Below are 27,225 nucleotides of genomic sequence, written 5' to 3'. Positions count from 1 at the left end.
AATGGCGATCTCCTCGAGAAGGATTTTCGGATGGTCCAACGAGTGTACCTTCTGTCGCGGAGGATGGTCGTGGGGTGCCCTAGTAACTCTATACAATATCCTCCGGACACTGTGGACAGCACCCATCTGTCCGAAGTGATCCCCTCCCATGCGTGGGTGAAGGTGGAAATGCGGCCCCCTACTGGGGATGCATGGGAGGGGACCCGAAGCAGAACGTCACTGCTTACTGGGTCGCGTACCTCCTCTGGCGAGGCTGCCTCTACCCCTAGTGCGGCCCCTGCGCTGCCCTCTGGGGAAGCCCTGTGATGATTGGAACTGATTGTTGCCCCATGAGGTTCTCTGATTTTGATAGTTTGAACACCTCTGGGAGCTTTGGCCCCAAAAGCGACTTAAATTATTGGTTCCCCTCTGTCCTGAGGGTTTATTTGTGAGTTGGCCAAGAGATTTTAGGGTCTCGTACTCATCCTTAGCTGTTTTAAGGCTTCCTCCACTGCCTTGCCGAATAGTACGTTCGGGTCTACCGGCATGTCTATAAGAGTGGCTTGGGTCTCAGGTTTGAACCCTGACTGCCTCAGCCAAGCGTGACGCTTTATAACCGTGCCTTCGGCTATTAACCTTCCAGCATTGTCTGCTGCATCAAAGTTTGCCTTTAGTATGCATCCTAATACAGACTTTCCATCTGCTGCCAATTGAGCCAACTGGGTCTTTAGGGGTTCGGGTGCGGAAGATACTAAAGCAGCTACTTGTTCCCACTGGTGGCAATTGTAGCTTGCCAAAAGAGTGGCATTGTTGGCAATACGTGCCTGATAGACGGAGGTGGGGGCAACCTTTCTACCCAGAGCGTATCGTTTTTTGCTCTCCTTATCAGGAGGTGCTTCGGAAGAAGCAAGCGGTGTACCTGCCCTCTTTCTGGTGGTTGTTACAACCAGGGAATCCAGTTTTAATTGCCCCCTAATGTACAGGGGGTCAGAGGATGTGGCACAGAATAGTTTCTTGACTTGCGTATTAACCGCGCGAGTGAGATTTGGGGTTACGAGCGAGGGATCAATCCTACACTGGATGGATTTTAATATAGGGATGGCCTGAGTAAGGGCTCTCCTGTCGCCTAGGATCTCTTCAGCGAAATCCATATCTTCTTGGACCCCCTGCGTGTCAATATGAAAATGGGCTGCTGCTTTAGCTAGTACCTCATTGAGGAGAGGTTGATTATCTACCAGCGAGTCATGCACCGGGGCATCTCCATAAAAAGAGACACCTGTCTGGTCTTCCACGGATTGTGGTTCAGTTTCCGCACAATATAAATCAGGGTGGTACGATTCGATCACCAAAGGGGATGTGACCAAGCTATGCGCCGGGGCATCAGAGCGGAGGTTTTTAGCAGGGGGCTGAGAGTCTTTGGACCCCAAAGGGGCAGAGGTAGCTGGGGTGTTGGCATAGCTATGAAAGTAATTAGGGTCTTTCTCATAGATGTCCGCCATAAATGACATCCTTCTCATGACCCTGTCAATATCAGCTGAATTACATTCTCTGGAGCTAGGAATAACCTGTCCTGTTTCGTCCTCCATGCCCATATCCTGAGCAGTGGGAGGAATGACTTTACTTTCAGTGGTTCGGTCAGGGACCTTGGACTTTCCCATAGATTTAGGGGCCTTCTGTTTATCTTTATGAATATGGTGTTCAGGAAGACTTTTTATGCTGTTTATCCCCCTTCCTATGACTAAAGGAATGTTTTCCAGTATTTTTGGGGGCCTCTGAGGGATTGGACGCATGGCGTCAAGATTCAGAGGTGGTACGAGATTCGGAGGTTGTATTGGAAGAAGACGTTGAATCTCGGGTGTAGACGCTACGCGTCTTGACTGAGGAAAGAGGTCGGAATCGTCTTCTGACGACCGGGCCCCAGGGACTATTGAAAGTGCGACACCTTTATCAACCACGGACGGTTGGTCTTTGTCATGAGGCGAGCGCGAACGGGAAAGCCCAGAGGACACAGATTTGGTAGACCGCTCTCTTGGTGTCTTCCGTTGCAGGATCGCTGGACACGCGTGTCGAGTCACGGCCGGGGCTGGTGTGTTTAGTGGAGGTAGTATGTGTCATGCTCTTGCCACCGGGTGTTGTCCTCACAACGTGGCTGCCAATAACTCCTACGGGCTCGGGTACCTGTGCGTGGGTGTCCAAAGTCACCCCTCTGCCCTCGCCCTCTGATTCGGCGGCATTGTTGCCATTGCTGAATGTCCCCTCCACTTCCATGGCCTCTAGCTGCCTGGCGTAGTGGGCCCAGCATTTAGTCGAGCAGTCTTTAAGGGTTTTCGGCTTGAAGAGCTTGCAAGCTCGACAGGTAGCCTCGGGATGGTCTAGTGGGAGACACAGATTTCACATATTGTGCTTGTCTACCCTGGGAAACTTCCTGTTACACTTTGGGCAGAACTTCCTACATATACCAGCGGGCGGGTATATGTAGGAACATTGGTGGAAAGAAGCCGGTTAGGACCACCCCCCACTCTCCCTAGTGTACAGGGCCGAGGCCAGAGGTCTTCCAAGGCCCGACATCCATTGTGGCAGTCCCTGACGGCTGGTTTCCTCGATATTAACCAGGGTCGATCTTCGGTGTAAGGTGGTAGTAAACAGGGACGTTTTTTAACGGTAATTGTAAGAATAAATGGCTAAAGCCAAGGGAACTCTGCAACATGCGTCCTACACGCGTGAGGAATCATGGGTACAGGGGCCTGAACCCCCATTGTTGGGTGGCCAGTAAATTGCGGGTTTCAAGGTGGGATTGAAGTTGTAAGTAAGCAGTATGATCCAGAATTTTCAGAAGGTATGGCACTGTGGTGATCAGGCGGTTGGTGGAAATGGTGGGGTCTAGGGAGGGTTTTTTCAGGAGCGGTGTGACTCAGGCTTCTTTGATGTAGTTGGGTACTATGTTGAAGTTGAAAGATGCGTTAATTAAATTGGCAATAGTAGGCGCGAATGGGTCCGCGCTCATCTTGATGAGGTGGGCAGGGCAAATGCCCCCTGTGCAATAAGATGCTTTGAGGCCTTGGATTGTGGTGAGCACGTCCGTCGGAGAGATGGGAGTGAAGTGAAAAAGGGGTGTCGTGGGAGCAGTGGGGGTGATGAGTTTTGGGTAGTCCAGTTTAGGGGAGGGGAGGAGCGATTTTTTAAGAATGGTTTTGTCTCTGAGGTTATGGGTTTTGTTGGCTAGGGCTGATTGTATAACGGAGCACCAGGATTTGTCTTTTTGGAAGCTGTCACTGGGAGGAGGTGAAGTTTCTAGCTCCTTGAGGATTTTAAAGAACTCTCTTGTGTTTGAGCTTGCTTCGGTAATTTTGACGTTGTAACTGCTAGTTGTAATGGTCATGATTGCTGTTTTATACATTCTGGCAATAGTTCTAAATGCCTCCTTATTGCTGAGAGAGGGTTGTTTTTCTCCAAAAATGTTCTTGGGTGTGTTTAAATTTGCGGGGAGATGTTAGTTCCTCTGTAACCTGTTATGGTGGTAGCTTTATTTATGAGTCATGATTTTTAGTGGTGCATGCTGGTCTAAGGCACTGAGGAGTGCTGCTTTGTAGGCAGTGAGAATGGCTTTGGGGTCGGAGCTGACAGGCCGCGCCTCGAGGTAGGCACAGATGGTGGGTTCCAATAGCTCTTTGGTCAGTTTGCGGGTATGTCTGGCAGTGATAGGTATGAGGTCCCCAGTTTTAGGGTGGGTAGATGCGAGGGACAGGGTGATGAAGATCAAGGAGTGGTCTGTTCATTTTATAGGTCAATGGAGGTTACCTGTACGGGAGTGTTAGCGGATAGGATCCATTCAAGGATCCTTCCTTTGTTGCGGGTGGGGGAGGAGACGGCTTGGGAGGATTTCATCTCCTCGAGAACTGAAGTGAGCGCTGCTGACTCCTGCTCTGTGGGGTCTTTGAATCCCAGGTTAAAGTTGCCTAGGAGTACAAATTTAGTTTTGGGCTTGAGGGGCAATGAGCAGGGGTATGTCAGCGTCCGGGGCACCAGGGTTATTAGGTTGGTGGTTTTTAGGGAGAATTCTCTGTTTAGGCTGCATTTCCTAACCTAGTGAGTCCCCCAGCAGCTTTGCTGGATTTCTGAAGTTTGTTTTTTTCTCCTGCCAAGAGTGAGACTCTTTTTCTCCAACTCTTGGACATGATTTATGGTGTTCCTTTGACTGTTAATGGGTTTTATGGGCTATAGGGTCCTTTACTTAATAGGGTCTCATGTGTTTTTACTATGTGTGTTACACAGCACCCTCCGTGCAGTGACACAGGGGTGTCATAGTGACACCCCACCATAGACTCCATACCCTGGGACTGACTACTGTCTCCCAGGGCATGTAAAGTTACCATTGGCTTTACTAGTCCCAAATTATGAACAGAAACCAGTACAAACCATCATTTTGTGGACGTACTGGTCGGGGCAATTCGATTGCCCCGGCGTCTGTTAGTCGAGGGGGCACGTCTCCATCCCCCCTGATCGAGTTTTGGCTGGTGGCAGTGGATACTACTTTTTATATTCGACCGCGAGTATATCCCTATGGGATTTTCCCATTGTTCGAGGCTACCAACTTTAATTATTTAATTCTCATAGCCTCGAACATACCGGCAGTTTATTTATTTAATATTAATTCGCCGGTTGGTATTTTTTGCCAGGACTCGATTCTAAAATGGCGTTTGTGTTCTCTTCTGTGACCCAAGTCGAGCCCTTTGTTCCACTTTTGGCGGGCTTCTGCACATAAGCCTCCAAAAGTGGTGCCACTCTGTCTGGGTACCACAGGGTGTGTAGGAGGGGGTTTAGGCACCCTGGACTGAGTTACCTTGGTAACTGAGGTCGTACTCTTGTGTGATTGGCCCAAGTGGTGAGCCGGCCGACTCACCACTTAGCATGTTTGATTGACAGCTAGGCTGAGTGAATGGGGGTGTGCTGCATAAAAGCAGGGCTTTGGGGACTGGAACTTCAGAAGTCGCCACAGGACCTGAGAATCCGACGAGGGAGAAGCTGAGCCGACCTGCTACGACAACACCACCGGTGGAGCCCTGCGGAACCGACTCACCACTTCCCGACAACAGAGAAGATCTCCCTGCTGGAGAGTCTTCTTCCCCTGACTGGTGGGCACAACCAGTTTACCTTCTTTTCCTCGCATCCCAGGATGTCTCGTGGTCGAATTGCCTGTGCCAAGCACCGCGGCAACCGAATAGCCACTTACCACTGGACCGCGTACAAAAGGACCGCTCCTTTTAACTGAGAACTCCGCGGCTGGTTTCTTCCCTGGCAGTGCAACGGACTCCTGTCTTCCTCCCCGACGAGATCCTCTCTTCCCCCGGACGAAGCACCGACTTGCATACGCTGCCAGGAACAACTGTCCCCGCTGGAGTATTCTCACCACTTTAAGGTACCGTGTCCGCCCGGCCTCCCTTTCTAAAGATTGCTACAAGGTAATAATAATCCCTTAACCTTCTGGACTGGGCTGGCCGCCTTGACCATCTAACTGGTGCCTCTCTTTTGGTCCAACTCTTTCTGAACCCTTTCGAGACTTTTGTGCACTTTTCAACTGTGTGACCTTGGACACATTTCGTTCTGATCCTCTTAAAGTGGATCCGGCTTTCTGAACTCTAACTTCACGGTTTGACTCTGCCTTCCTCTCTTGCTTTGTTCTTGTGAAAGTGTTGGGATCTGTTTCAATTTATAATCTGCTTTTCTCTCCGAATGATTAAAGTGCCATCTGCGTTAAGCGCACACCGCTGTCTGAAAATAAGTGGGGCTTTACTTAAGACTTGTCTAATATTCTTTTAAGGGAGTGTATATCTTTTAGTGACCGTGTTTTTGAACTGCTTAATATTAGTGCCTGTGTGTTTTATTAGATGTGGTTTTAAATAAATAATTATATCTCTATTACACCAAGCTCTGGTCAGTGTTTGCTTGTTCTACTGTGTTCCTTTTGACCTATTGTGAATACTCTGTATACTGCCTAACTGTTCTTGAGGGAAGTCTGACTGCTCAGCCACAGCTACCAAGTGAATCTGTGTGGTACAGACTGCTACCAAGTGGGTTTACTGCCAAACACCTGTAGTCTTAAATCTTTTGCAGTGGTCCCAGAGGGAACTGCACAGGTTTCTGCCTAACAGTGGTAGAGGAGTAGGATGTTGGTGGTAGTCTGGGGGTTGGTTTCAATTTTAGCTATTTGTATGTCCAAACCTCTTGCACCTCTTTGATCATCCGCATATCTTTTCATCTTCTGTTTCTCTTTCTCAACCCTGTCCAGCATCTGATGATCGGCAACCTGTTGATCCACTCACCCCTCAGCCTGCAGGACTTGAGACCGTACCATCCAGCCAAATATTGGGGCTCATTTTAAATGTTACTATTCTCGCTGTCTGGTATACCAGTATTACCATCATATTACAGGCAGCGGGAATAACTGTAAATCCCCATTCCATGAAGTTCCATAGGAGGTAAATTAGGTAACCCCCACTGGCAAACTTGAAGTTTGCCCGTTCGCAAAAGTGCTGGTAAACATTATTAACAGTAATTTTCTTCCAGACCTGTGAACTTCGAATGAACTTCGAATGAGCCCCATTATTTCAGCAGGACACTTCCCTTTCTTGCTGTGTCACGTGGTCCCATAGTCTCGGAGCAGCTGATACAACATCTTTTCCAATGGATGATCCATGATGTGACCGATCTGTAATGCTCTTTTTATACTGGCCATAAACCTTACGATCGTGCCATCGGCCTGAGGCTACAGCTGTGTGATGTTACGGTGGTTGAACCCCATGTATGCAGCAAAATGTGAAAAGTCTTTGCTTGTGAAAGGTGGTCCATTATCAGATGTGGCAATCTGTGGGATGCCGGATGCAGTAAAGCTTCAGTATAGTGCGGAAATGATGCATGTAGCTGCAGTCGATTGTACAATTTGCACGTCTGGACATCGGGAGTACTCATCGACTACAACTACGACATAGGTCCCATCACTCATAGGTCCCGAAAAAATCAATTGCCACCTCTTTTCACATTTCCACTGGCAATGTCGACATCTGCAGCGAGGCTGGATGCGGTGCTGGGGATATCCCGCAGCACATGGGACAATTTCGCAGTGTATCGTCCACCCTAGTCCTAGTTTAGGGAACCACATCTTTTGTTGTAACATCCTCTTAGTTGAGCCTATTCCTCAAAGACCTTTGTGAGCCAGATCAATGGCTTGTTGTCTCAACAGCATTGGTATCACTATTTACAACCGTGATAGTCAGTTTATCCTGTATCACAAGGCATAAATTAGTTTCCAAAAATGTATAGAGTTTGCTAATTAAAATGTTCCTGATTAGCAAAGAACCCTATTTGATTAGCAATGTTGTACTGAAATGTAATGTCACCAGAAGTTATTTGTACCCAAGATTAGAAATGAGCAACAATACAGCATTTTTGTGTATGTCTGAAAAAAGTCATTAGTAAGATGAGTGTCTGTAGAATGTAAAGGCATAAATGGACACAGGTTGCAATTATTTAAAAAAGAAAACATCTTTTGCCTAGCACTCCCACACAGGCCTTTGGCACTTAAAAGTGGAGGAGATGATTACTGCACTCTCTCTACATTAGCCTCTTTGAACTTGCAGTGATCAGAGAAAAGAGGGTGGAGAGAGCCCTGCGGACAAGAGAGGAATTCAGGGTGAGCTGTGCTTTCATTGAACAGAGTAATTTAAAATAGCTGGCTGTGCTACACAAGTATCAATTTAATTAGCAAACCACCAGAATTGCCTAGCAAATTGCAATGAGACATTGCTTATTTTATGCCTTGGTACCAGTAAATAAAATGGTCACATCCTGCACAGCTACACCTTTGTCCCGTGCCATCACTGTGCCATCTCCTGTTGCGTGTTTCATTCTCCTCTCTGTAATGCACCTGGTGATGATGGTGAGGACTTGATCATTTTCCAACTCCCTCTGAAGAATGACCCAATCCAGTGGGAACGGTTTCATATGTTGAATAACATAGTTGATGTAAGTGTCAGAAATTGAAGATTCAATTATGTCCAACACCGTCTGGTGACAAGAGAGGTAGCCTGCTGTATTGTCTTCTTTCCCTGGTCTGTGCATGATCATAAAGTTATAATGTTGAAGTCTCAGACCCCACTTCGCAATCCTCGATGGCATCCTTGCCTTGGGATTCCCATATATGGTAAGGAGCGCTTTGGGATCTGTGGTGATGGTGAACACCTTTCCCTATAGGAATAGATGGAAATGTTCAAAGGACCACACCACTGTCAACCTCTCCTTCTCTGCCTGAGAGTAGGCGTGTTCCGTGGGAGACCGATTTCAGCTTGCATAAGAGACAATTAATTTTTCCCGTATAGCCCCTAAACCTACAGGACTAGCATCCACCACCAGTTCTGTTGCCCTACTAGCGCTGAAGTACGCCACAGTTTCTGCGGATGCTATTTTCCTTCGAAGCTCTTCGAATGCCTTCTGACAGGACGGCGTCCATTTGAACTCTACCTTATTCTTGGTGAGGTCTCTTAAGTGTGCGCTCACTGTAGCATGGTCCTACATGTATCTGGCACAGTAGCTAGCCCCAGAAACTATCGAAGGTCTGAGTTCTTTCTCAGGCCGTGGGGCTTCATTTAGTGCTGCCACTTTGTCGTGATCAAGGCGCATCCCTTGATTCAAGAAAATATGTCCAAAGAACTTAAGTGTACGTTTTCTGAACATTTCTCCTTGTTCAGGGTGAATCGGGACGCCACCAGTGTCATGCAGACACAGTGAAGTGTAATTGTTTTGTTCCATGGACTGATCAAACACCAGTGTATCGTCACTGTCATTTATGCAGTTCGGCACATCTCTCATTACTTTGTGGATCTCCTCTTGGAATATTTCCACGGCAGATGAGACCCCGAATCTCCAACGCTTATAGCGATAGAAACCCAGGTGTCTCAGAAAATATTCTTATGTACTGGGATTCTGGAGCCAGTTCCAGCTGTTGGTAGCCTTTATTCAGATCCAATTTGGAAAAAACTGTTGCTCCAATTAACAAATTAATCTTATCCGTGATTCTTGGCGCCTGGTGGAGTGCTCCTGACAGAGGATCGTCTAGCCAGGGACAGGTGGGCACGCTCCACAGTGAAACCCTGCATCAGAGTTCCCCCGATCAACCTCTTGCAACAGATACGTCTTAATGTATGCAGTGGAGTCCGCCCTCGCCTTCAGGCAACCCTAAAATTCTAACATTATTCCCCCGTGCTCTGTCAGTGTTATCAGTGCAGGCTCTGGTATTGGAAAAGCACTCCATCGAAATAGAAGCTGTTAATTTCAGGAGCTCTTTGAAACAGCCACTCACAGCATTGCTGCTGGCCACGCCTCCACATCTTATATAACCTTATGGCGCACAAGTGCATGGCCTGAGAGGGAAACATCAAACACATTTTCCCTGTGCTATTCAAGGGTTTGGGGAAGCTCAGGAATTTTCAGATCAAACTCCACATAAATAGGTCTGTCAAACCAGTTGCCCAACATTATCGGGGTATCCCAATCAACATTCAACAAAACTGAAATAAGGAAGCTGTTGGATCAAGATATCATAGGGTCCGTCACGTCACACCATGGCTATCACCCTTCATTCCCGCCCCAAGAAAACAGTTGACGGGTCTGTCTATGTGTGGACATGAGGACATCAAATGCAGCGATAAAGAGGGAACGCCACCAGGCGCCAAGAATCACGGATAAGATTAATTTGTTAATTGTTTTTATTGTTTGTTTTTTGTTCCTGCTTGTGGGGCGGTCTGAAACCTGCAGCTGTTTTAGCAATGTGGCTGGTGCTGGTGTGGCTGGATTGTGTGGGTATTCTGGTCTTGCGGACAGATTCCTAAATTATCGCATTTATCTTGGTTTGTACTTGAGTATGGGTCAGCATTGTGTTGGGCTATGAGGACTGAGTATGTGCTGTGGGGGGGGTGGTCCATGGGGACATTCAAGACCCTGACTACTGAGTACATGGCGGATGATGTGCAAGTTGTAACGTGAAATGTCAGAGGACTTAATGGTTATATTAAATGCTTCAGAGTACATGCATATTTGCGCAGGCTAGGGGTAGGAAACGCAGATCGCAATGCTGCAAGAAATGCATCTCACCAAAGATAGCCAGAATGTGGTCAGTAGGAAGTGGGGTGGGCAGATGTTTGGTTCTCCGTTTTCAGCATATGCAAGAGGTGTTCTTGTGTGGGTAGCACCGCCTGTCCCTTTTAAACTCTTGGAAATCAAGAGCGATAATGAAGGTAGGATGATGCTAGTGCATGGGTTTTTAGATGGTAATGAGGCTTCACACTATAGTCAGAGGATTTATTTGGGGAGGGAAGAGGAATAGGATTGCTTTGGGTACACTGCAAAGGAACTGTGGTGAAAGGGGGATCAGGTTGCCCCACTTCGAAATTTATTTTTTGGCAGGGCAGCTGCAGTTTGTCTTGGGCTGGCTGGCTGACGAGCCTTCCCAGGACACAATTTTATTGCAACCCTCCATTGAACTCTATTTCCTGAAGGAGGTGCTGTGGATGCATAAGTCCCGATTCACCTGGTGGCATTGGGCAAGATCCTGTGGCATAAAACCTGGCGATTAATGGAAATTGCTGATCCATATTCTACCAATATTGCCCGGGTGGGGATAATGTATGGTGGGCCCTCCCTGGTGAGAGTGATCTGGATGCGCTGGGGGACCTGCGGGGTAGCGAAGGTGGGAGACTTGTTGCAGGAGCAGTGGGTGATAGACTTCTAGTCCCTCATGCAGTACACGGATATATATGGGGACAAGTCTTAATGTATGCAAGCTTGGTTAAGAAGATTGAAATCAGATGGCCAGATTTGCCATGTAGGATATGTCAGAAGATGGCCACATTGTTTCGATAATGTATAATGTGCTCTTGGAGGCGCTGGGCAAACCAATACTGAAAGTACGGATGCAGTGGGAAGCAGAGCTAAGGAGAAACCTCACGGATGCAAAATGGGGCAGCACCCTGATTTATACTAGGAAGGTCTCTCGCAATGCCTGTTTCAAGCTATTGCAATTGCATGTTACACATAGGGCATACATGACTCTGCACAGAATTACTCAGTTTAGGGGAGCGGGACCGAGGAATTGCCTTAGATGTGAGAACAGGGACGTCATTTCACCAAAATGCCAGGGGTAGCGGAAGTGACATCACACCACCCTTGACCCCTGATGACATCACAGGAAGTTATGTCCTTTGACTCCACCCTGAAGTGATATCGCAGGAAGCGATGGAACACGACCTTTCAACCGTTGACAAAACAGGAAGTGGCATCACATAGCATTGTACACTACGAAAAATATGGTTACGATATCACTATAATGTGATGTATATTTCAAACAAGAATGGATCGCCATATGTATCGTTAAAATCAGTGTATGTATGCCCATATTACTAAATTACTGTGAATGTAAGCAGACGTCCATGACCAAATGATAATGAGGTGTTATTATATAGCACTTACGCTTAAGCGCTTTATATAGACAAAATGTACACCCAATATCACCCCAACCTGTGTTGGTACTCATTTATTGACCTCAGAAGGATGAAAGACTGAGTTGAGGCAGTTAAGAACAGACTAAATCGGTGACTCGCCCCCCGAAGTGTGCCTGAAATAAACCTTTGATGAGTCTAGCAATTATTGTATAGAATTCCAGAAAGACACATTATTTGGTATTCCTATTCTTTCTTATTTACGGTCAGTGCTGTTTTTTTTTTTTAAAGGGGCCTGAACAAGATAGCCAGCCACTCCAGAAGTAAAGAGCCACATGGTGCTGGCCACATCCCAGGAGCTTGCATTACCACAAAAAAATATATATATTTTTTTAAGACAGAGGTCACAAGGGAGACCTCAGAGGTCGCAGTTGCGACCTCTGGCGACCCCTAAATGACGTCCCTGTGTGAGAATGACAAGGCAGACTTGGTAAATATGTTTTGGACACTGTTGCAGTCAGGGTGGCAAAGGGTGGGATAGAGATGCCGAATTGATTTCCAGAGGCCTGTCTCATGGGATTGTTGCCGAAGGGGAAGAAACACACTATACTCTTCTCCAAGATGAAAGACCTGATTTGTGTGTTGGCTAAGCGCAGGACTGCGAAGGCGTGGAAGTCTAAGGATGGACCCAGTATTCATTCTTGGTGGAGGGATCTGTATAGATGGGCAATGGCCAAAACTGCGCTCTAGTATAGGGCGGATATATTGGTATTAGAAAGGCAGGCACTGTTTGCCTATGGAGGCATGTCATCTGAAGAAGCAATGCTGTATAGGTGCAACTGGAACATTTGAATGTACTCATAAACAGGACCTGCAAGCCGGTGCACGCTACTATAAACATGGAACATGGATATGGGGGTGGTGTGGGTAGAACGACATTGGTAAAAGAAGGTGTTTTTGGTTGGTTTTTCCTTGACCGCACCCAGTTCTTACTGTCTTGGATATCACTCCCCGATGCGATCGATTCTCCATGTAGTGCACATTCCTTCTCGGCCGTCTATTTGTATTTATTATTTATTTTATTGTTTAAAATGCAGACCTAGCTCGAGAGCAGTGGAGCGTTGTACAGAGTGAGGGTAGCCGGCATTTGGATGGCATCTTTTAACAGTAGTGCAGTACTGTGAGGTCTGTGCGTTGGTATGTGCATCCAGTCCTTGGTCAGGTGTTGTTGAAAGCCATGTTTTGAGAGATTTGTGAAATTCGAGAATTGTAGAGCCATTCTGGGCCAACACCAGGATTGAGTTTCAGAGGGTGGGTGCATGACAAGTGAAGGATTGTTTGCAGGTCCTCTCTTTGCAGACGAGTTGAGATTCAAGCTGGTTGGTCGATTTGCTGTGTGAGGAGCATGTGCACCAGATATGTGGAGCTTAGCCACCAGGTACGCTGGTGTGCTACTCGTGACTGCTTTGTAGATGATACATTCAGTCTTGAACAGTATCCTGGCTTGGAATGGAAGCCCATGTAGCTCATCTAGGATGGGGGTAATTCGGTCAATTTTCTGTGTTCCCGTAATAAGACGTGATGCAGCATGGTGGACTACGTTTAGGGGAGCCAAGTGAGCAGTTGTCAGGAGAGCATTTCTCCTATCGATGTGCAAGACTTCAAGGGCCGGCACTGCGGTCCGGAGGTCCTGCTGCGGGATGAAGGGTTTGATTTTTCAAAGGGTAACGATTCTGAGCAAGGCTATTTGGGCTTTCTTGGCTATGTGTTTCTGGAGGGACAGATTGCTGTCAATGGTAAAGCGTACGGATTTTGCTGAGTATGAGAGTTGTGAATCAAATCCTTCTATGCATATATCATGTTGGACAAGTTATTTTTTAGTGGGAGGACCAATGAGGACGAATTTGGTCTTAGATGGATTTAGCTTGAAGTAGGCAGTAGATACTCAGGACTGGATGATGGCTAGGTAATCACAGAGATTAATGATATCCTGGACGCTATTTACTCTTATGTGCAACGGAGTATCATCTGCCTATTGGTGGATGGCTATATTGGGATCTTTGAGGATAGTGCCCAGAGGCTCCATGGAAAGGTTAAAATTGATTGGTGAGAGGATAGAGCCTTGAAGGGCTCTGCAGGAGACTTGGAGTTGGTTAGAAGGCAACAAGTTAATCTGGGCAGTCTGGTGTCTACCTGAGAGGTAGGAGGTAAACCAATTCAGGACAGTGCCAGAGAATCCCATCCTGTCAGCAAGGATGCAGTGGTCGCCGGTGTTAGGGAGAATTCTCATTTATGGCTAATTTGCCTTACCTAGTGAGTCCCTCTGCAGCTTTGCTGGATTTCTGGGGTTTATTTTTTTCCACCTGGTAAGAGTGTGAACCTTTTTCCCCCTCTTACATGTGTTTTGCCATGTGTATTTCTACTTTTTGTGTGATCTTGGGCTCTGGCGCCACACCACTCCATGAGCCCAACTTTTTGTGTGTATTACACAGCACCCTCAGTGCAGTGACACAGGGTTGTCTCTAAGATTCCCACTGACTCAATTTTTCTGGGGCTGACTACTGTCCCCCAGAAACAGGTAAAGTTGCCATTTACTTTATGTAGTCATTTAACCTACAGACCCAGTACACCCCATCTTACATTGGAAAGGGTTAACTCTGATCCCTTTTTGTCTGTACCTCCTGGAGCCTTGTTTCGCTCCCTTAACACTAAGGGCCTCATTACACGGTAGGCAGTAGCCACGGCGCTAATAGCGCCATGGCTACCCCCTTACCGCCTTCCAGGTCTGGGTTCCCGAAATAGGGCCTTACCGGTCTATTCTGACCTTTGCAGGACCGGTAAGTCCCCATTCCGGGAACCATTCCCCATTCCCATTTGAGCCCCCATAGGGCTCAATGGGAATGGGGAAGGAGCTGATAACGGTACCGTACTCTGAAGTCCCTCAGCGGGTCCCGTCCATAACGCCTGGTCAGACCAGGCGTTAAGGACGGGACCCGCTGAGGGACCTCGTAGTAGGGCGCTAAGGGATTACCGGCACCGGTGACCTTACTGGTGCCGGTAATCCCTTAGCGCCTACCGTGTAATGAGGCCCTAAGACTTGGCTGGTGGCAGTGGTATCTAACCTAACTTTTCTACCGTGATTATAGTATATAAACGTGGTACTGTTTTTAGCTATTGTGTTAGCCTCAAACATAAACGCGCTTGACCAAATATATTTTATTTTGGCTCTGGTCGGGTTTAGTTGCCATTTCTTTGTGTTAACATCCTTCTTGTGTTTTACTTTGCGCGGCAAACCAGGTTTGCCTTCTTTTTTCTCCGTCCTTTGGCAGGCTTCTGCGAAGAAGCCCTCCTTTGGCGTCTGGGTGTCTAGGTGGGTTGAATGTGAGCAAGGGGTTTAGTAACCCTCTTCACAGGGTCTCCTTGGAGATCCAAGTCACACTTTGTGTCCATTGGCTGAGGTGGTTGTCCGGGCTGGACAACCCCACTGCTGTGTGATTGACAGCCAGGCTGTGCGAATGGGGGATTTTGGCATAAAAGGCAGGACTCTTGGGCTGGAAGTCAGAGTCGCCACTGGAACTACAAGAATCAAAGAGAAGCGGGGTAGAAGCCATCTGCTGCAACTCCTGAGTCCCGGTGAAGCCCTGCTGCAGTCCTGAGCTATCTACCCTTCAACGACAGAGAAGATCCAGTCTGGAGTCTTCTTACCTTGAGCCTGATGGGATCAACCAGCTCACCTTCCTACAGGCAGAGAATCCTCTCCTGGGTCGAAATCGCTGCACGAAACTGTAGTGGTCCGGATAGCCATCAGAAGAGCCCTCTTCTGTTTTAAAGGAGCGCACCTTTTATTCACCGTTGCTTTGCTGCTGCTGGCCTCATCCCTGGGAAGTGCAGATAGCTCCAGACGTCGTCCTTCTTGTCTCCACGACTGAAGCTTCAGGAACCGTATTCTGCAGGAACTACCAGGAACAACTGCCGTGGCACCAACTTTCTTCATTTGAATAAGGTACTGTGTCCATTTGGTCATTCTCTCCGTCCGACCTTGAGGAATCGGAGTGAACCCTTTTCCTTGCCGAAGGCTTGTCCTTTCTTCCTTCCCTCTTATAACTTTTGCCTCCCTTTGACAGTATCCAAGTACTCCTGGCAACGTTAATCTCGAACTGTTCTGATCGTGTGTTCCTCGACAACAGAGCCCTGCTCTATTTGACACTGGCGCAGGCCTATTGACTTTATCTGTCTCTTAGAACACGTCCTCTGATTCGAGTGCCTTGACAAAAGTATTGGCTATGATTTTTTATCCCCTATTCCTTGGTTTTTATTCAATGTGCTAAACGTGTTTTGACTGCGGTTGCAATTCTTCCCGCGGGTACGCTTTTCTTTCGTAAGACCGAACTGTCATTACTGTCAAAAAGTGAGCGCTGCTTAAACCCTGGTAACATCTTTTGTTTCACAACACCGGTCTGTCAAGTCCCAATGTACCTTGAATTGGCCTGAAACAAAGGAATTGGTTGTGTGCGGTATAGTTAGAGTGTGGTTTTGTTTAATAGAAGTGAAGTGTTTTAGAACAGATAGTTTAAAAATAAATGTACTTATATTTTTTAACCTGAAACCATGAGTCAGTGTTTATTTGAGTCACAGTAATTGTAGTCCTTGGTGCAATCCCTATTACTGCTCATTTGCTCTTGAGATAAGTCTGGCTGCTCCGCTACTGCTACCACTATTACTGTGTAGTACAGGCTTGTACCAAAGGTGAAATTGTACTACCACTTGTGTACTTAATTGTCTGTAGTGTTCCCTAAGAGTACTGCAGAGGATTCTGCCTAACAGCCGGTGTCGAATGCAGCCGAGAGGGCAAGGAAAACGAGGAGGCATGAGTTGCCCTTATCCATGATTTGGAGAGCATCATTCACCACCTGGATGGTGGATGTCTCGATGCTACACTGTGGGTGGAACCCTGACTGTTAGTCATTTCGGAGGTGGAGTTTTTCAATTATGCTGAGTAGCTGTGTAGCAAGTACTTTTTCCAAGATGTTGCCAATAAGCGGGATGTTTGTAATGGGCCTGTACTTGGCCACGTCTTCTGGATCTAGGGTTAGTTTTTTCAAAAGAGGTCATATGAGACCAGCCTTGAGGGTGTCCTGGGACTGTCCTGCTGTGAGAGAGGCATTGATGATGCTGAGGAACGCATTGAGCACTGGCCCCGTCAATTGTTTAATGATAGAGGTGGAATTATATTGTCTGAGTAAGAAGTAGGTTTGAGGAAGACAATACTTTTTAGGAGATCGGGGGAAAGATAGGAGAGGATTTGCTCCAGAGGGGCAGAGTCTGTTCTGGGGTGCAGGGGATTCTAATGCTGTGAAAGGTTGCTTCGATGGTCTCTCGGGATTTGTCTATTTTTTCAATAACAAATGTGTTGATTCTGTTGCATTTTTCCTGAGTTGCTGGTACCTCGGGTCAGTTTAGGATTTGGTACAATGCTTTACTACTTCAAAGGCGGCTCTGCTCCTGTTAGAGGCTGTTACAACGGTGGTGGAGTAGTAAGCAGATTTGGCCTCGGTAATCAGAATCCTATGGTTTTCACGCTTAAATTTGAGGTAGGTGAGGTCTCCTGAATTATGTTTTTTGCGCAAACATTTCTCTCGGCCTCCGATTGAGGGTTTGTTGAAGGGTGTACCATGGGGCGGATGGTTTGGTTTTAGCCCGGCTGGATTTTATGGGGGCAAGAGGAGGGGAGTTGCTAGGTCTGGAAAAGACCCGGGGCTACGCTGGTGTCGGAACTGTTGGGACTGGGGGCTAGCTAGTCTTTTGGCTGTAGCTCCTGAGATTCTATCCGGGGATACAACCAAAAGATCAGGGGCTATAGCCTACTTAGCCCCCCCTAGCAATGCCCCTGGGCATGAGTGGCAACCAGTTTCATAGCACAGTTGCTGAATAATTCCAGCAGGCCTAAAGCATTCCCGGTGGTGGGGAAGTCTTCAAATGTGCTTCTAGCTCATTGACCAGGAAGGTTTTGAATGAGCGGTGTTCAGTTAGGTGGCATTTAGCCTGACCTTTGTGTGAGCCGTAGTCAAGTGGGTGACTGATAATGGGATGGGGGTGGTCAGAGCAGTCAAGTGGGATGCGATATGGTCTGCACAGGTGATGCAGGTGGATGATGTGAAGATTAAGTCTTGAGTGTTGCCTTTTTTGTGTGTGGGTAGAGCACAATTTGCTAAAGCTCCATGTTCTCTCTGTTCTTGGGATCTATACTCTCTCCTGGAGTGGGATCTACCGGCCTGAGGGCCTTGATAGCAGTGTTTCCTGCCTTCCCCTGACTGCCTGGTGATGCTGCTCCGATAATGTGATCGGTGTTGTGGGTGCAGGGCTGACCCAGGACAGCTAACTTTAGTGCATTTCGGCATACAGCCCTGACGTGATTTTCTCAGCCGCATGCCTAACACGTTTGCCCCATGGCCAGACAGACACCTTCGTGCAGAAATTCATACCCACATTTGAAATCTGATCTGTCTATGCGTCTACTAGAAGGTGGTTTGCTTTGACCTAGGGGCCGTTTGTTGAGGTTGGCCTGTTCCTTGGGTGATGAGTGTAGCTTCATTTTGGTTATGGTCTCTATCTGCAATTCGATTGTGGATTCTGTGAATGACATGTGCAGTACCTCCTCCAATGAGCAAAGTTTTCTTCCAAAAAAGCAGAGGCTCACAGCCTGCCATGACCTGACATCTCAAAGCATCATCATTAAAGTATCTGTGAAACCAGTGCTCCAGGAAGATTTGGAAGTGGGAGTAAAAAGAATTTTTAGGGCGTTTAAAAGTAATTTCAAATTCCCAATGGGAGCATTTTCAATGCGAGTAAAAATATGTTTTAACTGGAAAACAAAAATGTTTTTGTAATAATTACACCTAGTTATTTATGCACATTAAAAGATACATGTGTACTTCTTCCGATCATGCAGTTATAATAGTAGCTTCTTCCTGCGTTACTACGTGCACAACAGGTGCAAACATATCCATGGAGGGGCACAGTGTTCAATGCGTCTGAATCCTGTTTTTCATTGGGAGTATTGTTACTCCCTATTTTTATTTAGTATTTGCCTAATTTTAGAGAGTAAAAGTGGCTGATACACCCCTTATCTGTAGGGCTGGGTGAAACTCGTAATGCTGAATTCTGATCCACGGTGCCCATCTCTGGCCTAGATTGCTTGTGTCCCTTAGATCAAAAGCTGTTGAAAGTTGAAGCAACAGTGACTCACCACATGTCGGCGACAGTGACTCACCACATGTCGGCGGAAACATTTGTGCTGATTATATTGAGACTGTCGCTGGGTTGTCTTCGTCTGACATCTCCTGTCGGACATTATTCTAATGCGCCCTTCCGTGATATCCTGAGTCTTTTTCAGGATGTCACTTACCTTAAATAGCGCTATTACGCACCCCTGGTTGTGCATTGATTTCCCCCTTTCTGCCATGTGCCTCTCAGCGACTGCACGGGTTCCTCCTTCCATTGTATGTGTTCATTTTCCCTTTATGATTATTCATGCTCTTTATTTCAGTCATTCCATTTCTTGTTGTTTTTGTGCTCACGGCTGCTCTTTGTCCTTGCAGCACTTGCGTCGTCCCACCCTCCCAGGCTCCCTCGCCTCAACTTCAGCGCTGTCACGGTGCGGCACTGTCAGGGTGCATGTCGGCACACCCACCCTTCCGAGTACTCACAGGGCCGCTCCCGCTTTATCGTGGGCAGCACTCCCCTGCACGAGCGAGTTCTGCACTCTCCCTCTCGTCACCAGTGTAGAATTGCAGACTCCTCTGGTGTAAGCAGATTTGCAGGCAGTGGCGCCCCCAGACATTTTTCAAAGGGGTGGCCTGATGGAAATCTTGGGGTGGCACACCAAAACGGCATGCTGGCCGGTGGGAGGGCCAGCGTTTTTATAAGGGTGGCCGTGGCCCTCCTTGGCCACCCCTTGGTGGCGCCACTTTCGCAGGGCCACACAAATAACGAACAGGACTGCCAGTATGGTTTCCAACTTGTATATATTTTATTATCTAACAATCTCTTCTTCCTCAGCGTAACTTCCTTTCTGAGCTCCTCCTTACATAACGTGGACGATTGACTACAGGGTAAAACATTACACACACCATCTTTACTTTCACTCCTTGACACTTCCTTTCTACCACTACCACTCTTCTCTCCACACCGCTGCCACTACTCTCCTCTCCACACCACTACAACTCCTTTCCTCACACTACTACTACTCGACTCAGAACACCCCCTCTACACTTTTCTCCACCCTACCATTACTCGCGACCCCACTATTACTATTACTCCTCTCTTCACACTACTACTCTTCACTCCACCTTCTCCACAGCCACCCTCCTTTCACTTCCTCAGTCACCCTTTCACTCACTCCACTGTCCATCAGCCAGTTTCACTCACACACTTAGTATGCACACTTATCCCAAAGTACCACTTTCTCTCACTGCCTGTACCTCACCTTGCACGCTTCTAGAATAATCAGCCTCCATGATCCTCTTCACTGTCCTTCCTCCGACCAGTCCTTTGGTATACCGCCACCCCCTCTGACCTTACCTGAATAACCCACACTTTCTTGCTTCCTTTGTACCTTTTTATCCTCCACCTTCCCTTTCCATTTGCTAGGCCCCTCACCTGGTGCTCTGGATTTACCACTGCCTTCCTCTTTTGCTAGGGACGGAATTACAGGGGATTTAGCATTTAGGCCCTAAACGCCACACCTTTGTCGTTCACAGGTCTGCCGGCTTTAAGTAATGACAATGAGCTACATTACGTGTTTGCCAGTATCCCGTCGGCACTTGGAATGCCATAGTTGCTGCCATATTCCATAGGACTCCATGGGGGGAATTGCTGGTATTACCGGTAACAGTAATACTTGCGCTGGTAATACTGTCATTTTTTGGTGGTGGGGTGCTGGGATTACTGGCAGCTCAGAGTTTCAGGTAAATCTGGCTACCCCGCCACCAAACTTGTAGTATGACAGTGCAGAACGTGCAGGAAACTGAATTACTGGCACGTTATTTCCAGACCGGCAAACATGTAATGAGGCCCATTGTCCTAGTTCGTGGTTTGGTGTGAGATTATGTTCATTTGTAAAGTAGGAAGCTTAATCCCCTCATAGATGTATATTGCACAGAGATTACTAGCATGCTGAGGGGCCCATGCTTCAACCTTCTGGGCCTAGTTGTTTGTCCCTTGTTCAGGACTGGGTCGCAGCGTGGGATTCACCCCCTAGTTAGTGTGGCATGTTGCTTTGATGTATGGCAATTTCCTGCTATCTCTTCCTCAGGCAGACTGCTGATGCTTTCTTTCACTGCTCGGTAGGCTGGTGGATGTAGTTTCTTAGGAGAAACAGAAGTAAACTGGACAGCTTTGTTTGTGGCAGGCATGGGGCAAGAGGTGGTGAGAGAAGGAGCAGGGACTTGAGGCTACCCAACTGCCACCTTCTCCCTCTCTCTGGGATTGGGCTGACTCTGCCTTCCACCGTGGTACGCCTCTCACCCCAGGCTGAGAGGGGTCCCCATTCACTCTTGACATGGTCAGGTTACCATGCTGGTCCACAGCAGCTCTGCTTGACTCAGCTGCGCGGCCAAATAATGGCAGACGTGATGTTAAGGGCAGTATATATGGCCATATTGCTGTTCCGGGACCTCGGTTCTTTTTTCTGCTCACTGATTATTCAGATCTGGAGTGGCACTGGCATATTTTTGCATTTTTAATGTGCCATGCTCAATCCCACGGTGGGCTTCAAACTTCAAGCTTTGTAGGTAGGGACTGTATGAGGCAGAGGTTCATTTCTAATTCCAGCATGGTTAGTCTTTACTGCTGACACTTTCAACAGTCCATGAGGGAAGGCCCCCCCAGAGAAAGCCTTGAAGTTCCACAAAGGTGGGAACATACTCCCTCTAAGTCTCCTCCTTTGGAACCCTCCTCCAAGAAGGATCATTTTTCTGAAAAGGGTTAAACACAGCTTTAATGAAGAAAAGCATCATTGTGAGTCCAGCTCACATGAAGGTAATCGGAAATCGCATTGAAGAAGAAAAAGAATAGCCACAAGAGATCTTGTTCCCCAAGCGACCCATCAGAGTACCATTCGTCCTCCTGCTCCTATAGGAAGGAGGGCTGTCATTACCCAGCTAGACATTACAAGGACTCTTTTAGGTGATCACCCCCACTACTTAGGGTACCATTTCCCAATAGCTCCTCTAAGCCAGAGCAGTGGGATGCATTATGATAAAAGATGTTGGACATCTTTGCAAAGCCCCCAGTGCCATCAACTTCGGTCCCAGCTTCAGGGTTGGAACAGAGGTACACTGTGCTTAGTAATGCAGGAAGAGGCACTCCTTCTGACTGCAACTGCATGCCATTTGGCTCAGTTCCAGCTTCAGCCTTGGAGACTGCTCCCCTAAAGCACTGTGCGGCTCCACTTTCGGGCATCGATGCTGAGGCGTTCACTTCAGTGGTTTAGACATCAGCAGCGTGGATTATATTCCGGCATCAAGGCCTGAATTCTTTGCAAAACTAGACCATATTTTTCATGAAGAGTGTGACTCCATCCCTCATGGATTGATGCCCTTGGATGCATGAGATCACAGAAGAGATCTATGGGCATGGTGTTGCCATGGCTGAACTGGACTCGTTTATTGGATACCAATAGCCTTGTGACATCATGTGGCGTGATTTAATGCAGACCTCTTTAAAATTCGAATTTGTTTAGTTATTTTGTATTCGTTATAAATGCTATTAGTTGTAAATTCATTAATATCACTGTATACCACCTCTTTCTATGGAAATCCCTCATATGACCTTCCAAAGAACTAGTAGTTTGTTTAGAAGATGTTTATTGGAATGTTTTATTGTGAATGTAAATTTGAAAAGTTGTAATCAGCAACTGAAACAAATTTAATAAAAAAAATAAAAAAATAAAAAATAAAAAAATAAAATAAAAGTAGTTTGACCAGGTGAGACGATTTACCGCTTTCATATTGCTGTAGTTGCACAGTGATGGATGCTTACGTTAAACTGGACGGCTTTTGAAGGGAACCTTGTGAGAAAACATAGATTAGCCCAATCCGATCCTGGCTTCGTGTCAACTCACCTGAATCCAGAGAGTCTATTAGTGCAGGCCTCTATGGCAGAGACAGATTCGGCTACTTTTTCTTTTTTAACCTCTGACAAGTAGCGTTCGAAGATGCATTCTTTTGGGCAATGGTAGTTTGTCTTGTGTGCAGTTCATTCTTATTTTTGGAGCGTTTTCACGGATGCCATTGAGAATCTGCCCCTTCGGAGATAGAGTTTTTTTACATCTCTGGTAGAAGATTTAAAGAAAGCAACACATTCTCCAGTCGGGCCTTCACACAGGTGACCATATGGGAATGGGATCTGTCTTATGTATACACTCCTCGGTTAGAACGTCTGGTTGGACCCAAATGTCCAAGCAAGGCTTCTTAACATGCTGTTCGATTACGACAACCTGTTTTGGGCATAGGCCAATGAGCCCTTGCCATATTTTACAGCTGCCAATGCCACAGCTAAGTTATTTAATTTAGCTGTCTAACAGTTCTCTGCCTATGCTCCCGAAGGCCTGTTCATTTTGGTCCTATACCTCCTTTGCCAGGCATGGCTGTGTCATGCACACTTTGGCATTCTGAATCAGAGGTATTTCCCCACCAGAAAAGAGGTAGAAATGCTCAGAGGTGAGATTGCCATTCCACATACCCTTCAGGTACAAAGTCCCTTTAATATGGACTTTGTTCGCTCCATCTCTGTAGGGAGAGAGGGAGGTTGTCCCTGTACATATGACAGTGGTAGCATACCGCCTCCTATACTTGGACGTTACAGGTCATGGTGCATGGTTACTTCCTCCCTCTTAAACTCTGCACTTTGGCCATTCTTGTTCCTGCCCCTCTCTGCACTAATTCCTGCTGGTGGTGCTGGAGCAGATGCGGCTGCTTCTTGCAAAGAGCACCATTGTGCTGGTGCCTTCCAAACAGAGGGAAAGGGCTGGTACAGTATTTATTTTCTGGTGCATTAGAAGGACGGTGTCCCATCTTGAATCTGCTACTGCTGAAATTGTTCCTGCGTAAGGGAATATTGAATATGGTTACCTTGCCATTGACCTGCAGGACTGACTGGTGCCACTGGAATTTCAAGGTGTGTACTTCCATGTGCTTAGTTTACCAAAGAGCAATATGTACATGTGGTTGGGGAGTCCTACTACTAGTTAAAAGTCTTTCTCTTCGATTTTACCTCAACCCTGAGAGTCTTTACCAAAGCTATTCACTACTGTGGTGGCTTTACTTCTAAGGAGCAACAGAATTCACATGTTCCCCTATCGGCATGACCAAATTCTTCATGTGCTCCGTAGCTTGGGCTTCTCAATCAACTTCCAAAAGTCCTTAGTCACACCTTCTCAGTTGCCCCAGGTCATCAGGCACTACTGGACCCACACCCTGGTTGGGCCTTTCCCTGCGAGGAAAGGGCGGCAAACATCCTGCAGCTCCTGTGTCTCTTCCAAACCATGGTCAAGTCATGGCCTCAGCCTTTCTGTGTCTTCTGGGTCTCATGGCATTAAAGTTGCTGCAGTAGCTTCTTATCTATAATTGGTCTTTGGGGGGTGGTGGGGGATCTGTTGCAGGTCTCAGGAACTCTTGTTGTGGGCCTGCCAAGACCATGTGCTGTGGGCAGAGCCTTTTCTGCATTTTTGCCCAGACTTGATAGTCATGCTAAGCGTATCCAGGAAGGGTTGGGTTGCTCACCTAAACTATCTGTGATACCCTGCCGAAGCACAAGAACGCATTAAGCTGCAGGAACCCTGGGCCCTCCGGCTGGCCTTGATCACCTTGTTTCCATATAAAAACAGGCGTGTGCTCATTCTAACGGACAGCACAGTGTCCATACATTACCTCAACAAGCATAGTGGTGTGGGGTTGCTGTCTTTGTGCAGGGAAGAAATGCAACTGTTTTTCTGGGCTCATGTGAACGATGATTGTAGCTCTTCATCGTGCCAGGACAGGGAATGTGGTTGCTGATGCCTTTAGCAGGGTGATGTCTCTCTCCCATGAGCGGGAGATTTGTCAAGAAGTTCTGGATGAGATCTTTGCTTTTTGGGGGACTCCTCGGGCAGGCCACTTCATCTCCAGTGTCAACAGGAAGTACAAGTTGTTCTGTTCAAGGGAATGTTCCCAGATCAAATGTGGTTCCAGTGGTTCCAAAAAGTCTGGCTCCATCCTGCTCTTCATAGCCCTGGATTGGGACCAGAGGGCATGGTAGCTGGAACCTTTTGACATCCCAAGCGTGTTCTCAGCTACTGTTCCTTTCGAATGGGTGGCATCAGGTAGGATGACAAGAATTTCATTGGTTACGCAGGTGATTCTGTGCACAGGGCTGTTACCAAGCAGACTCTGTTAAGATGGAGCATCCTCTGTATTTCATATCTGGCGGTAAGAGATTGCCTGGTGGTCTCAGTACTTATTCTACCTGAGGCTTAGCAGCCACTTCTGCTTTGCAGGGTGTAGGCCCTACTCTAGACATATGTCAGGATCCTACCAAGGCTTCACTACACACATTTGTCAAACACTACTGGCTGAATTACTTGCCATGCTCCACAGCCCTTGGTTTAGGTGGTAGTGCTCACTATTTTCTCTCTTTCGTGGTTCTTTTCTGCCTTGGTTAGCATTCTAAGATAAGATGAGGAATCTGTATGAGGAAGGAATCCATTCGAAAAACAAATTACTTAACTCTCAATACTGTTCCTTCTGATGGATTAGTCCTTCCTCTCACATATTACTCATCTCCCTCCCAACCTACCCACCATGTTGGATAGCTTGTTCACCATTTGCTGGTCTACTGTTTGACAGCAGCTCGGTACTAGGGAAAAGGGGCAGTGCTCGGGTCACGGTATACCAATGGCTGCATTTACACTCCCCCTGACGTCAGCGCTAGTATATTGGGTTCACAACAGATTCAAAGCAGAGCCGCCTAAGAAGCCTGAAGTTTCCAAGAGCAGATTGCGCTGGAAGGTATATATCTGAGAAATCTGTAGGAGAAATGACTAATCTATCAGAAAGAACCTTACTGAGAGGTAAGCAGTTGTTGTGTTATTATTTACTGTAGCCTAAAGTTGTGATAGTTGGTCTCTGATTCTGGATTTTGATATTTTAGCATTTTATCTGGCTTTGAGTATTTAACATATTTGATAGCGTTGCCATAATCCAGCTTTAAAGATAGTTATAGGTGACAAGAAAGATATGTGGGATGTGATGACAATTTGGGGACTGTATTACACTACCCACCCCTGCTCATGAAACAAGGACTGAAGGCGTGCAATTTAACTGCATTTACATATTTTATGATGTCTTTTGTTGTTTTGCATGTAAATGAGAAATGCATTTTATACATGAGGGACCTCAAATAAAATGCTGTAACCAGAAAATAGGGGAACATTGGACAGTGTACCTTTATGGATAGAATGGGCCTATTTTGACGCCGAAAAGATAATATAGAAGGACAGCACATAAACCCAGGAAACTTGCCATTGATACTGCTGAAGATATTTCAAATTGCTAAGAAAGTTCTCCCTTTGCCCCCAAATAAAATGACATCTGAAAGGGATGTCTGCTAAGAAGCCACATCACAGTACAAATAGACTATTGCCCTATGCACAGGTCCATATGGTGCTGGTCCACTCTGTCATGATTTCCTGACCATTTCACAGTAATGTTTGAAAGTAACATGTGTTAATCAACTTGTTATTCTCTGTTGTTTGAAAGTAACATGTGTTAATCAACTTGTTATTCTCTGTTGTTTTTAAGAATGACAGATGCATTGGACCTACATGAGCAGTTGAATATGCCATCAAGAAAACTCCCTGAAGGCGTAAAGAGGAAGGTGCGACCTAAGATAGCAGTGTGTTAAATACCCATAACAAGTTTGATGTCTGTAGTGGTGAATTCCTGGAGGAAAGTATAAATATTGCTGGGTCTTCCCACGAAGATGAACGCATGTATCTCCAATGCGGCAGTGCATGGGAGACCCTACACCCAATATATCTTTATTTGACTGGTTGCAAATATTTGAACCACTATTAATTTATTTTGTAAGTGCCACCAGAATATATGGAATCATAATTGAGCAGTTATTATTCATGCAATACTAAGCTTGGTTGTGTATGATTAGACACATGGGAGGGAGACAGGTAGAGCTAGTAGCCCATATGGAGCTTATCAAGAAACAAGCAAGTGATGGAAAAGTAATGCAACAGCAATGCTCTGCATGTTTCTAACAGCTCCTAATACTACTCCTGATATTGGCAGATAAAATCATTTAGACACTGTGAGGTGATGTAAGTTGACACAGGCGATACAATCTTTTCATGTGTAGACTCAGTGATTAGAACTAGATTTACTTGTTCCACAAATAACAAATTACAATCAGTGCTCCAAGTGCTGAGCTCAATATCAAATCCATTGTGCAATCTCCATGCTAGAGTGACAGGATGAATGAATAAATGGATGAATGGGGACATTTGTAAAGCATATTCTGCTGCAGAAAAGCTGCTTGTACACAGGAGATCCCGGACTTGGGCAACTGGAGTGCACTCCAGCTCACTATGAAGGTACTTAACTATTTACTACCAATACATTTGGGCATTCATATCTTGGATGGTTACAGAAGTACATTGAACGGAATTATCTTCATTCCATCAGAGCATGGGCGAATTCAGAATTGACCAGTT

At 46.6% G+C, this 27,225-nt stretch overlaps 1 protein-coding gene across 1 annotated transcript in view; it reads left to right on the top strand.

Moving 5' to 3' along the window:
- Positions 1-27,225, top strand: part of LOC138583119 (ATP-binding cassette sub-family A member 9-like) — a 2,601,648-nt gene that overhangs the window by 2,320,211 nt on the left and 254,212 nt on the right. The window contains exon 33 of the mRNA XM_069655079.1: positions 26,303-26,378. Coding sequence (XP_069511180.1) covers positions 26,303-26,378 — 76 coding nt within the window. The remainder of the gene's footprint in view (positions 1-26,302; positions 26,379-27,225) is intronic.

Source organism: Ambystoma mexicanum, chromosome 3q, assembly GCF_040938575.1.
Source record: "Ambystoma mexicanum isolate Mex_15411 chromosome 3q, UKY_AmexF1_1, whole genome shotgun sequence".
Lineage (NCBI taxonomy): Eukaryota > Metazoa > Chordata > Amphibia > Caudata > Ambystomatidae > Ambystoma > Ambystoma mexicanum.
This window is presented reverse-complemented; position numbering and strand designations above follow the sequence as displayed.